Source organism: Dendrobates tinctorius, unplaced genomic scaffold (genome assembly GCF_039654945.1).
Source record: "Dendrobates tinctorius isolate UK_male_01 unplaced genomic scaffold, ASM3965494v1 ptg000094l, whole genome shotgun sequence".
NCBI classification, from domain to species: Eukaryota; Metazoa; Chordata; class Amphibia; order Anura; family Dendrobatidae; genus Dendrobates; species Dendrobates tinctorius.
In genome coordinates, this window is record NW_027361762.1 from 3,209,161 (window position 1) to 3,223,263 (window position 14,103).

At 44.3% G+C, this 14,103-nt stretch overlaps 1 protein-coding gene across 2 annotated transcripts in view; it reads left to right on the forward strand.

Annotated features, from left to right (window-relative positions):
- Positions 1-14,103, forward strand: part of LOC141098686 (cytochrome P450 2D14-like) — a 242,917-nt gene that overhangs the window by 36,444 nt on the left and 192,370 nt on the right. For both annotated transcript variants that reach the window (XM_073586651.1, XM_073586650.1), the window contains exon 3: positions 10,855-11,007. In XM_073586651.1, coding sequence (XP_073442752.1) covers positions 10,855-11,007 — 153 coding nt within the window. The remainder of the gene's footprint in view (positions 1-10,854; positions 11,008-14,103) is intronic.

Sequence of the window (14,103 nt, forward strand, 5' to 3'; positions counted from 1 at the left end):
CAGAGAAATGGAGTAACCATGAACCACAAACAAAGAAATTAATATAAATCATAGGAAATACATCTTTATTAAGTAAAAATATCATCCATTTATAATACATGAGGTTTTTTAGAGGTGCAATCCAGGTAAAACAAACAGCAAGGGATCACCATAATGAATTCAATTAAGGCAAAGAAAAAGACAGAGGTGCATATATACAGAAGCTAGTGTGCAAGGTACTGATAAATACTGCAATAGATCCAAAAGCTTATATTAAAACACCAAGCACCAACTGTGCAATGAAGAGTGCACCAACTGCAGGTAAGTATCTAATGAGAACACCGGGGTTAATAGCCATAGTGACCAATGCACACGTTAGCACTTACCCATATTGCCAATGTTATGAGGGTGATCACCTCGCCGTTGCCCCCGACGCGCGTTTCGCAACAGCTTTAACGGGTAACAATCACACGAGTCGCGCGCATGCGCGGTGAATAACCGCCTATATGACGTTAATATGATGTGCGGGACTCATAATAGATGGCCGGAACATAGTGCGCTAATACCAATCACACTGCGCACGTGCACAAACCGCCGTTTTTATGTGGACCAAAAGGGAGCCATCATGATAAACAAAGGGGGTCTCCAACAAAATAACTGATTTCTGCTCTTACAATGAGTGGGGCGGCTATCACCAGTCTAATCCTCCGGGGGGAAACCAGAAAATCCACCACATATATATTGATCAAATTTGCTGATATTCACATGGACATAAGTAATGATAACAGATACTAACACACCGTACAGAAATATAAATACACTGAATAAATATATTACTTGGTATTAAATAACCAAAAAAGAGGACAACTACCCCTAATATGGATCAATCAACAAAAATCAATGGAATATAGAGGGAGAGAGTAAACTGAATCAAGTCTCTGAAATAGGTTGTTCTTGTCAATTCATGTCCGGTATCATGATGTCCGCGAAAGTCGATGTCAGGTTAGGCCTCTTTCACACAGTTTTTTGTGTCAGTTAAAATCCGCCAAAAAGGCGGACAAGCGGATCCGTTCTTAACTGATGTGAACGGACGCCACAGGATCCGTTTTTTGACGGATCCGCAAAATGAGGAAATTTAAAGGAACCGCTGGCCGGGAAGGGGAGAGAGAGAGAGAGAGAATTTTTTTTGTCTGGCACCCAGACAGAATTTCAGGTTAAATCAGTGTCTGGAGGATCCGCCGGCCAAAAAAACGTTGCAAGCTCCGTTTGGAAATCTTTCAGGATGTTGACGGACAGCAACATTATGGCAGATCCGTACAAAAACGGATGCAACGGACGGCAATCCGTCAAAATCCGCCAATAATGACAGTCAATGGGGAAAAAAACGGATCCGCAAAAAAAAATTGCGGATCCGTTTTTTTCAAAACTTGGCGGATTTTGACTGATTGTAAAAAACGGAAGTGTGAAAGAGGCCTTAGATGGCATATACAAAGAAATTCTGTATTAGTGGTCTAAAACGATGTGGTAAGGCATCCAGGAATAAACACTCAAATAGTATTGGACTGGAAGTATTAATGTCTGTTAGCTAAAACGACAAACATACACAAAAAAATTATTAAAATCACAAAAAAGGAAAATACCACGATAGTCATATCAGTAAAGAAGCTGGCAGAACATGAATGCATTATTAGAGAAATGACCCAAAGTTATTGGTTTCATTTAAACCCCTGGGTGCCAAGGTGTCCAATGTCACGATCCATCTGCATTCATGTTGTGCAAGGATCTTCTTGACATTACCACCACGTACACCACACTCAATTTTATCAATCCCGCTGACCAACAGGCCCTTTGGGTTGGCATCATGAAAAAGCTTAAAATGCTTCGGAAGGGTCTTTAGCATGGAGATATCCTGGATATCTTGAGCCACCATAATATCCCTCAAATGTTCACATAGGCGGATTTTTAATTCTCGTGATGTAAGCCCGACATAAATTTTCCCACAGGGGCAAGTGGCATAATATACCACATTAGATGTGTTGTGTTGTGAGTTCATTTTCCCCTTCACCATTGAGGTCTGATGAACTCCCTCTTCTGGTGAAGGAAGGTAGTGAGGCTGATTACCAAGCACCTGAGCAGGATGATGATGACTGGGTGACTGGAATTGCTGACTGGATATAAGGCAGCCGACGCCCTTCTGCCTTGCGGGTGATTTCTCTGAGGGATTCTAGGAGACCAGTCTGATTCCTGCTCCTCAAAAGCTAAATTTTCTGCTTTGCTCTTTGCATTTGTGTTTTGGTTTTGTTTTGCCTTGTTTTTCTGGATTTCTGCCATTCCCTGCTGGGGTGAGCTGATTTCCTTTTTGCTCTGTCTTCAGAAAATACCTAACTACTGATATAGTCTTTTTGAAGCCTAGCATCTTCAGGGCTTTTTTCCCTATCAGTCTGTTGGCTCTTGTTTTGATAGGGTTTTGGTAGATTGCAGACAGCAGCTTTTCTATCCTGTCCTATTTAGTTAGCTTGGGCTCCATCATTTGCTCAGCCTATCTTTCTATCTGTGTGAGTGTTTTTTCATCTTGCTTCACCGTGATTATATGTTGGGGGCTGCCTATTGCTTTGGGGTCTGCTCTGGGGCAGTTTAGATTTCCCTTTCTGTCTTTAGGCTATTTAGTTCTCCGGCTGTGATCGAGGGGTCTAGGGCACCGTAGGAACCCCCCACGGCTACTGCTAGTTGTTGTTGATAGCTTCAGGGGTCTGCAATCCGATAGCTGCCAACTTCTCTGGTTTTCTGGACTTAGCTAGTATTTCTGTTTTTGCCTCCTACGGTGACTCATTCATAACAGAATCACCCGCCATACCGCAGATTTAGGGTACTCAATAGCAGGAAAGAATAGTAAAAAAAAAAAAAAAAGTGTGTATATTTTTTCCTCTACATCTCTGAGGCCGTAGGGGGAATTTTTTTTTTCTCTCAATGGAGATAAAGCAATTGTCTCATCGTGTGGAGCAGCTCGCTGCGGAAGTGCGGGGAATTTCCGCCTACCTTGCTCATTCACGTGCTGCTGAACCAAAGATCCCTACTCCTGATGTGTTTTTTGGGGATCGGTCTAAATTTTTGAATTTCAAAAATAATTGTAATTTATTTTTTGCCTTGAAGCCTAACTTGTCAGGGTACTCGCAGCAGGTTAAAATTGTAATCTCTTTGCTGCGTGGCGATCCCCAGGATTGGGCGTTTTCTTTGAAACCAGATGATCTTATTCTGACTAATGTGAATGCATTTTTTCAAGCCTTGGGGTTGTTGTATGACGAACCTAATGCTATTGATCTGGCTGAAAAGACCCTGTTGGCATTGAACCAGGGTCGAGATTCTGCAGAATTGTACTGTCAAAAATTCCGAAAGTGGGCGGTCCTTACTACCTGGAATGATAATGCCTTGGCAGCGCTCTTTTGGAAGAGTTTGTCAGAAGCCGTAAAAGATACTATGGTGGGATTTCCTGTTCCCTCTGGTCTTGACGATTCTATGTCATTAGCCATTCAGTTGATCGGCGTTTACGTGAACGCAGGACTGCACGAGAGGTGTTGCCACCTATTGAACAAGTGTCTGAACCTATGCATTGTGATAGAGTTTTGTCCAGGGAGCAACAACAGGAGTTCAGAAGGCGTAATAAGCTGTGTTTTTTTTGTGGAGATGCCTCGCATATTATTTCTGTCTGTCCTAAACGAGAGAAATGTTTTGCACACACGTTTTCTGTGGGTGGTGTTCAACCTGAGTTTCTTCTGGCAATTACTCTGATCTGCTCCCTGTCCACATTTTCCACCAAGGCTTTTGTGGATTCGGGAGCAGCCCTGAACCTAATGGATTTGGATTTTGCTAAACGTTGTGGATTTCTGATGACACCTCTGCGGACGCCTATCCCTTTGAGGGGGATTGATGCTACTCCTTTGGCGAAAAATAAACCTCAGTTTTGGACCCAGGTGGTAATGCGGGTCGCCCCAGACCATCAAGAAAATTGCAGATTTTTGGTGTTGCATAATTTGCATGAAACCATTGTTCTGGGGTTTCCCTGGTTGCAAATTCATAATCCAGTTTTGGATTGGAAATCTGTGTCTGTGGTGAGTTGGGGTTGTCGGTGTGCCCTTAGTGAGGCTCCGTTTTTTTCCACCTCTCCTCAGTCGCATGATGTTCCTGACTATTTGGCGGACTTTTATGATGTATTTAGTGAGAATAAGTCTGCGTCTTTGCCTCCTCATAGGAGTTATGACTGTGGAATTGAACTGAGCCCGGGGTGTAAATTTCCCAAAGGTCAGCTTTTCAATTTATCTGTACCCGAGCACGAGGCTATGCAATCCTATATTAAGGAGGCGTTGGAGAAGGGTCATATTAGACCATCCTCTTCACCCTTAGGTGCCGTTTTTTTTTTCGTGGCCAAAAAGGATGGTTCATTTAGGCCTTGTATTGATTATCATGCCCTCAACAAAATTACTATTAAATATCAGTATCCGTTACCCCTGATTTCGGATCTATTCTCCAGAGTTAAAGGTGCTTGCTGGTTTACGAAGCTTGACCTCAGGGGGCGTATAATCTTATCCGCATTAAGCATGGGGATGAATGGAAGACGGCGTTTAATACTCCAGAGGGACATTTTGAGTACCTGGTGATGCCTTTTGGGCTCACTAATGCCTCTTCTGTCTTCCAGTGCTTCATGAACGACATTTTCCGAGACTTTGTGGATAAATTTTTGATTATCTATCTGGATTATATTTTGATCTTCTTCAAGGACTGGGATTCTCATGTGGAACATGTTCGGACTGTGTTCCGGATCTTGAGGGAGAATTCCCTGTATGTCAAAGGATCGAATTGCCTTTTTGGGGTACAGAGGATTTCATTTTTGGGATTTATTTTATCTCCGTCAACTATTGAAATGGACCAGGTCAAGGTACAAGCCATTTATGATTGGGTTCAGCCCACTTCTTTGAAGGCCCTCCAGAAGTTTTTGGGTTTTGCTAATTTTTATCGGAAATTTATAGCAAAATTTTCTAGTATTGCCAAGCCATTGACTGATCTGACTAAGAAGGGTGCTGATGTGTTGAATTGGTCTCCGGAGGCTGTTTCTTACTTTCAGGAGCTGAAGAGAAGATTCACTTCTGCCCCGGTTTTGCGGCAACCTGATGTCTCACTCCCGTTCCAGGTAGAGGTGGACGCTTCTGAGATTGGTGCAGGAGCTGTTTTGTCCCAAAAGGATCCTGTAACATCTAAAATGAATCCCTGTGCTTTCTTTTCCCGAAAGTTCTCTCCATCTGAACGTAACTATGATGTGGGGAATTGGGAACTGTTAGCCATGAAATGGGCATTTGAGGAGTGGAGACATTGGTTGGAGGGAGCTAAACATCAAGTCGTGGTCCTCACTGACCACAAGAATTTGATTTACCTGGAGTTGGCCAAACGCTTGAACCCTAGACAGGCTAGGTGGGCCTTATTTTTTACACGTTTTGATTTTGTGGTCTCTTTTCTTCCTGGCACTAAGAATGTCAAGGCTGACGCTCTCTCTAGGAGCTTCTTTGCTGATTCTCCTGTGGTGACCAAGCCTGCTACCATCTTAGGCGAAGGGGTAGTTCTTTCTGCCATCTCGCCCGATTTGAGACGTGCTCTGGAAGAGTTCCAGGAGGACAAACCTGAGCGTTGTCCCAGGGGAAAGTTGTATGTTCCTGACCAGTGGAAGAAGAGAGTGATGTCTGAAGTTCATTGCTCTGCATTGGCTGGTCATCCAGGTATTTTTGGTACTAGAGATCTGGTGAGTCGGTCTTTTTGGTGGCCCGCCTTGTCTCGTGATGTCAGGAATTTTGTGCAGTCCTGTGGGACTTGCTCCCGGTCTAAACCTTGTTCTCGCTCTAGTGGGTTGTTGATGCCTTTGCCGAGCCCCAGGAGGCCATGGACCCATATTTCAATGGATTTCATCTCTGATATGCCTGTCTCTCAGCGAATGAATGTTATTTGGGAGATTTGTGATAGATTCTCTAAGATGGTTCATCTTGTACCACTCCCTAAGTTGCCATCTTCCTCTGAGTTGGTGCCCCTATTTTTGCAACAGGTGGTTCGCTTGCACGGGATTCCTGAGAACATTGTATCTGACAGAGGAGTTCAGTTTGTGTCTAGATTTTGGAGGACTTTCTGTTCCAAGCTGGGAATTCAGTTGTCCTTCTCCTCTGCTTTTCACCCTCAGACCAATGGGCAGACGGAGAGAACAAATCAGACCTTGGAGTCGTATTTGAGATGTTTTATTTCCGCTGATCAGGATGATTGGGTTTCATTTTTGCCCTTGGCCGAATTTGCTTTAAATAATAGAGCTAGTTCTGCCACTTTGATGTCACCTTTTTTTTGTAACTTTGGGTTTCATCCTCGATTTTCTTCAGGGCAGGTGGAGCCTTCTGCCTGCCCAGGTGTTGACACTGTGGTGGAGAGAATGCACCAGATCTTGGACCAAGTGGTGGATAAGTTATCTCTCTCCCAGGAAAAGGCCCAGCGGTTTTCCAACCGACATAGGACCATTTGTCCCCAGTTTAAGGTTGGTGATATGGTTTGGTTATCATCAAAAAATATCGCTATGAAGGTGGCTTCTCCTAAGTTTAAGCCTAGATTTATTGGACCTTACAAGATTTTGGAGATTATTAATCCGGTCTCTTTTAGTGTGGTTCTTCCTGTCACATTTAAAATCCATAATGTGTTTCATAAGTCCTTGTTGAAGAGGTTTGTTGAACCAGTTGTTCCTGGGGTGGCACCTCCGGACCCTGTATTGGTTGAAGGTAACATGGAATATGAGGTAGAGAAGATACTGGATTCCCGTCTGGCTAGACGGAGACTCCAGTATTTGGTTAAGTGGAAGGGTTATGGTCAGGGGGATAATTCCTGGGTCTCTGCCTCTGATATTCATGCCAAAAGATTGGTGCGTGCCTTTCATCGGGCTCACCCTGATCGCCCTGGTGGCGTGGATGAGGGTTCAGTGACCCCTCCTCAAGGGGGAGGTACTGTTATGAGTTAATTTTCCCCTTCACCATTGAGGTCTGATGAACTCCCTCTTCTGGTGAAGGAAGGTAGTGAGACTGATTACCAAGCACCTGAGCAGGATGATGATGACTGGGTGACTGGAATTGCAGACTGGATATAAGGCAGCCGATGCCCTTCTGCCTTGCGGGTGATTTCTCTGAGGGATTCTAGGAGACCAGTCTGATTCCTGCTCCTCAAAAGCTAAGTTTTCTGCTTTGCTCTTTGCATTTGTGTTTTGGTTTTGTTTTGCCTTGTTTTTCTGGATTTCTGCCATTCCCTGCTGGGGTGAGCTGAATTCCTTTTTGCTCTGTCTTCAGAAAATACCTGACTACTGATATAGTCTTTTTGAAGCCTAGCATCTTCAGGGCTTTTTTCCCTATCAGTCTGTGGGCTCTTGCTTTGATAGGGTTTTGGCGGATTGCAGACAGCAGCTTTTCTATCCTGTCCTATTTAGTTAGCTTGGGCCCCATCATTTGCTCAGCCTATCTTTCTATCTGTGTGAGTGTTTTTTCATCTTGCTTCACCGTCATTATATGTTGGGGGCTGCCTATTGCTTTGGGGTCTGCTCTGGGGAAGTTTAGATTTCCCTTTCTGTCTTTAGGCTATTTAGTTCTCCGGCTGTGATCGAGGGGGTCTATGGCACCGTAGGAACACCCCACGGCTACTGCTAGTTGTTGTTGATAGGTTCAGGGGTCTGCAATCCGATAGCTGCCAACTTCTCTGGTTTTTTGGACTTAGCGAGTATTTCTGTTTTTGCCTCCTACGGTGACTCATTATGTAATGAAGTCCCTTATATAAAAGGTTTTCTTCCCATCTGAAGATGTAAATGACACAGTTCTACAGATGTTTGGACATGCAACACATCTGCCACATGCAAAACATCCCTGTGTCTGTATCAAACCAGTGAGGAATGTTGTCGCTTTTGGTACATAGTGGCTCTTAAATAGATGATCTTTTAGATTCATGCTTCGTCTAAGTATTAACCTCGGTTTTGATGGAAGACAAGCCATCAAAATAGGGTCAGTATGTAGGACAGGCCAGCATTTTTCCAGGATATCCCTCATCTGATTCCAATGAAAATTTGAGGTGGATATAAAAGAAATAGAGTCCTCATCCTTTCGTTGCCGGGAATTGGTGGAGTTGACCAGTAACTCATTATGTGGAGTACGTTTGGCTCTCCTGTACCCCTATCTAATGCAACGATTACTGTAGCCTCTAGATCTAAACCGTCATCTTAGATCGCTAGCCTGCTGCTCAAATCTTGTTTCCGTGGAACAAATGCGTCGAGTACGCAAATACTGTCCAATCGGAATCGCACGAATAACAGATGGAACATGTGCAGAAGATGCATGTAGCAAGGAGTTCACTGCTGTCTCCTTTCGGAACAGATCAGTCTGAATAGTTCCATTAGCATCTACACATAGTAGAACATCCAGGAATTCAAGACTGGACTTATGCCACTTATAAGTGAACCTAAGGTTCATCTCGTTGGAATTTAAATAATGCATGAATCCATGGAGTTCACGTATGGACCCTTGCCAAATGACAAGCACGTCATCAATATAACGATGCCAGCACTGCACATGGGTAGCGGCGTGAGCCCCGTCACCAAGAAAAACCTGCCTCTCCCAATAACCGAGAAACAGGTTTACATATGACGGGGCACACGTCGTACCCATGGCAGTGCCGCGCTTCTGCAGAAAGAAACGATCCTTGAAGACAAAAAAATTGTGATGCAAAATAAAATCCAGGAGTTCCAACAAAAACTCACACCAATAGGCAGCAGCAGCAACAGACAGGAATGGAATGGACCCTCTTGATGTGTGCAATGATATTTACAGTATATACCCACATACAGTGCCTGCATGCCTTGAACTGATATGTATATAGCCACATACACTCCCCTGCCTACCTAGCACTGCAATCTATATACCCCATAATTAGTCCTTAGAAGGACTGTTGGTTAGCTGGATTTGTGGATTCTATGATGGTATACCCGCACTAACTTATAAACCCCCAAATCTAACCCTATCTCAGCAGCAGCTCTCCCTACACTGTCTGATTCCGGACATTACTGTGAGGAGCAGGGCGGTGGCTGGTCTTTTATAGACCTGATGGTGCTGTGCGGCCAGCCAATCACTGTTATACCACAACACAGGTGGCTGCGACATTACAGTTCGTGGCAGACAATCCCTGCATGTTGATTGGTGCTCTAAAGGGCGCCAAACTTGTATGGTGCTCGCCGAGTACCTTGAGTACAGCGACACTCGGGCGAGTAACAAGCATTACCGAGCCTGCTCGCTCATCACTAATTTTTAACAATAGAATAATCTAAAGTTAAGTTAAATCACTATCTGCTACAGCCTGCTCTACCTATGTGCAACTTGCAGGGTTGCATCAGTTGCTTAGTAAGGGAACAGCTCTGCATCTCTAGGGGTCTTAGCCACTTGACCACTAATCCCTGTTTATCGTCAGCTGTGAGCATTCAACATGCATGTTAAATAATACTCCGCTGTAGAATCCGACTCTGGGCTGACACAGTCGTGGCCCATCAGGTGATCATATGTTGGTTATGTCTATCTACTGTCAGACAATTGGCTTGTCTCACATTGGCTGTAGGGGCCTGCAGGTCCCCGTGGTACAACATGCAGTTATTCCCACAATCTGCTCACTTCCTCATTTCTCCACTTAATAAATACTTTCACTGGTCTCGCCCAAAGCAGTATTACCTTGCATAATACCATGTACAATCAAAGTGCCTCCATATCTGAATGAAACTCTGAATGAGTTCTAACTAATGTCGAAATCCTTCTTGCTAACCAGTGACATACGCAGGGTTTGGCATCACAACTGCATACAGTGGCCCATCAGTCATTATCAACGAAAGAGCAAAACAGGTGTTCGATAAATTAGTGGGGACCACATTGAAGGGGCAACAATATGAGTATTACATCCAGTGTCAGACAGAGGTACCAGGGGCCCACCAGTAACCAACTCCAGGGCCCCACTTTTCAGCTCCATGCAAATGTGATATTATCCTCAATCACAAATTTCTATAACAATGAACTTGGTAGATTGTTAAATGAATAAGATGGCGCCTTTGAACGCACATAGTAATTCAAGGACAGTATATTGTGCAAGTACTGCTCATATAAGAGGGTGGTGGCCCACTCCTGCACATGGCCCACCGGAGGATTCTCCTGTTGGCCAGTCCAAGCCTAATTATATCCCACCCACTTCTGTTTAAATTAGTTTTATTTTATTTATGCATATGAATGATGTCTAGGTTGTAATACAAGGTATTTACCATTTTTATAAAGATTAACTGCAATTGTTGTTCAACAGAAAAAAATACTAAAAGGAAAAAAAGAAAAATGTTTTTTTTTTAAACACAAAAAAAACTTTTCTCCATCTTCTCCATTTCATTAGTCCATGAAAATTGGATTGCACTTGGATGTCATTGGAGTGTGCTCTAAATTTTTGGACCCACCCATTGACTTGCAAATCGTGCATGCTGCAATTTTTTTTTCTTGGACAAACTCGGTCCGAGGAAAATTATCGGACATGTGCATTGTGCCATAGAATAACATTGGGCCAAGTGTAATCTAATGTGTTGTCAGATTGCACCTGGACCAAAAATACGGTCGTGTACACAAGCCCTTAGCCTCAGTGCTTGATAGGTGTTAATGAAAAAATAGTGTTAATACTGTCACTCCAGAATGATCATCATTAGCCACTGTCTAACAACATTAAACTTTTATACTGGAATACATAAAAATAGAAGATGTAAATGAAGGATAAACATTATATTTCTTTGATAATGAACATTTTATATTTTAGGCATACTAACAGCCCACTATGGAAGTTCATGGAAAGAACAAAGAAGGTTTATACTAACAACACTTAGAAACTTTGGGATGGGCAAGAAATCCTTGGAGGAGAGAGTGACAGAAGAAGCAAAGTTCCTTTGTTCTGAATTTCTATCCCAAAAAGGTGAGTTACAGAAGTTCGTGTATAGTTTAGTAATATATATATACGGTATATATACTCGACATCTAATGCGGACCTTGAAGTAGGCACTATTATTTCCAACAGAGAAGAGCCAGGATATGAACCCCATTCTCCCACATTGGTGGTGGTGCTCTTTAACCACTATGCTATAACCGCCACCTAGGGTAGGTATTCTAATGTATTATAGCGTTAGGAGCCTTGAGATATAATTTGTTTTATTTATTTTTCCACAGGTCAGAACACATAGGCTGTGTGCTTAATCATTACACTATACCAGCCACTATACTGTATATACGCACTACTCAAAAAAATGAAGGGAACACTTAAACAACACAATGTCACTCCAAGTCAATGACACTTCTGTGAAATCAACCTCTCCAGTTAAGAAGCAACACTTATTGTGAATCAAATTCTCCTGCTGCTGTGTAAATGATGGGCAATTAACAAGACAACCCCTATAAAGGAGTGGTCTTCAGGGGGTGACGACAGAACATTTCTCTGTTCTTATCTTTTTTGCTGTTGGTTTGGTCACTTTTGCATTATGACATTCCTTTCACCTCTAGATGTACTGTACAGTAGCATGAGGTGGTGTCTACAACCCACATAAGTTGTTCAGGTAATGCAGTTCATCCAGGATGGCACATCAATGCAAGCTGTGGCAAGAAGGGTAGCTGTGTCTGCTAGCATAGTGTCCAGAGCATGGAGCATATACCAGAAGACAGGCCAGTACACCAGGAGACACGGAGGGGACCGTAGGAAGGCAACAGCCCAGCAGCAGGACTGCTACCTCTTCCATTCTGCAAGGAGAAACAGGATGAGCAGCGTCAGATACCTGCAAAATGACCTCCAGCAGGCCACTAACATCCATGTGTCTGCTAAAACTGTCAGAAACAGACTCCATGAGGGTGGTATGATGGCCTGATGTCCACAAGTGGGTCCTGTGCTTATATCCCAACACTGTGCAAGGTGATTGGCATTTGCCAGAGAATACCAAGATTGGCAGACTCAACATTGATGCCCTGTGCTCTTCACGGATGAGATCAGATTCACACTAAGTACATGTGATAGACATGACAAAGTCTGACTATGCTGTGGAGAACGTTCTGCAACCTGCAAAATCCTCCAGCATGACCGGTTTGGCAGTGGATCAGTAATGGTGTGGGGAGGCATTTATTTGAAGGCCTGCACAGTCATCCATGTGATATCCAGGGGTACTCTGACTGCCATTAGGTACCAAGCTGAGATCCTCAGACTCATTGTGAGACCATATGCAGGTGCAGTGGGCCCTCGGTTCCTTCTGATACATGACAATGCTAGGACTCATGTTGCTGAAGTGTGTCAGCAGTTCCTGCATGCTGAAGGCATTGTTGCTCTGGACTGGCCTACCCATTCCCCAGACCTGAATCCAATCGAGTCTTGGGATATCACGTCTCGTTATATCCACCAATGCCACATTGGACCACAGACTGTCCAGTAGTTAACTGATGCTCTAATCCAGGTCTTGGAAGAAATCCCTCTGGAGAACATCTGCTGCCTCATCAGGAGCATGCTCAGGCATTGTAGGGAGGTCATACAGGCATATGGAGGCCACACAATACTGAGCATCATTTCCTTGTCTTGAGGCATTTCCACTAAAGTTAGATCAGCCTGTTTGATTTTCTGCTTTGATTTTGAGTATCATTCCAAAACCAGACCTCCATGGGATATTAATTTTGATTTACATTCAGCAATTTAATTTTTTATTGTTCACACGCATTCCACTATGTAATGAATAAAGATTTGCCACTGGAATATTTCATTCAGAAAAATCTAGGATTTGTTAATTTAGTGGTTCCTTAATTTTTTTGAGCAGTAAATAAAAAACAATCAAATCAATGCATCAGAAAGAACCCAGAACCAACTGTACCTGCATATGGTCTCACAATGGATTTGAGGATCTCATCCTGGTACCCAATGGCAGTCAGGGTACTTCTGGCTCCCACATGAAGGGCTGTGTAGCCCTCCAAAGAAATGCCTCCCTACACCATTACTGACCCACTATCAAACCGGTCATACTGGAGAATGTTGCAGGCAGCATACTGTTCTCTATGGCATCTCCAGACTCTGTCACATCTGAGACGTGCTCACCCGTAAAGTTACCAGGGTGCCAATGTCGAATCTGCTAATCTTGGCATGTATTCTCTGACAAATGCCAATTGGCCTGCAAAGTGTTGGGCTTTAAGCTCAACACCCATGTGTGGACGTTGGGCCCTGATACCATCCTCATCGAGTCTGTTTCTGTCTGTGTGAGCAGACACTTGAATGCTAGTCATAGCTCCCAACTGTCCCGAATTCAGCAGGACAGTCCCGTCTTTGCCCCACCCACCCACTGTCCCGCCTGGGGCTCTCTTTTTTCCGCACTGCAGGGAGATAAGCCGCACGCCCCCTCATGCACCCATCCTCGCCCTCCCAGAGACCCACCGCAGCCCCTCACAGCCTGCAATGATGTCGCTAGGCTGTTCTCTTCTATGCGCACAGGACCTGTGATGTCACAGGAGGGGAGGAGTTAAGGGTCACATGATCAGGAGCCTCAGTGCATGCAGGACTCTGCGGTGCCAGTCGTCATGGTGCTGGATGAGGGGAAGTTTATGTGTGGGGTCAGGAGGGGTTTACAGGGTGGATGTAGCAGAGCCATGCATGTACAAGGTGTATGGAGCGGGGTCGTGTGTGTATGGAGCGGAGCCATGTGTGTATGATGTGTACAGAGCAGAGCCGCATGTGTACAAGGTGTACGGAGCAGAGCCGCGTGTGTACGAGGTGTGCGGAGCGGAGCTGCATGTGTGCGAGGTGTATGGAGTGGAGTCGCACGTGTACGAGGTGTATGGAGTGGAGTCGCACGTGTACGAGGTGTATGGAGCGGAGCCGCATGTACGAGGTGTACGGAGTGGAGATGTGTACGAGGTGTACAGAGCGGAACCATGTGTGTACGAGGTGTACGGAGCGGAGATGTGTATGGAGCTGAGCCTTGTGTGTATAAGGTGTACGGAGCAAAGCCGTGTGTGTATGAGGTCTATGGAACGGAGATGTGTACGAGGTGTA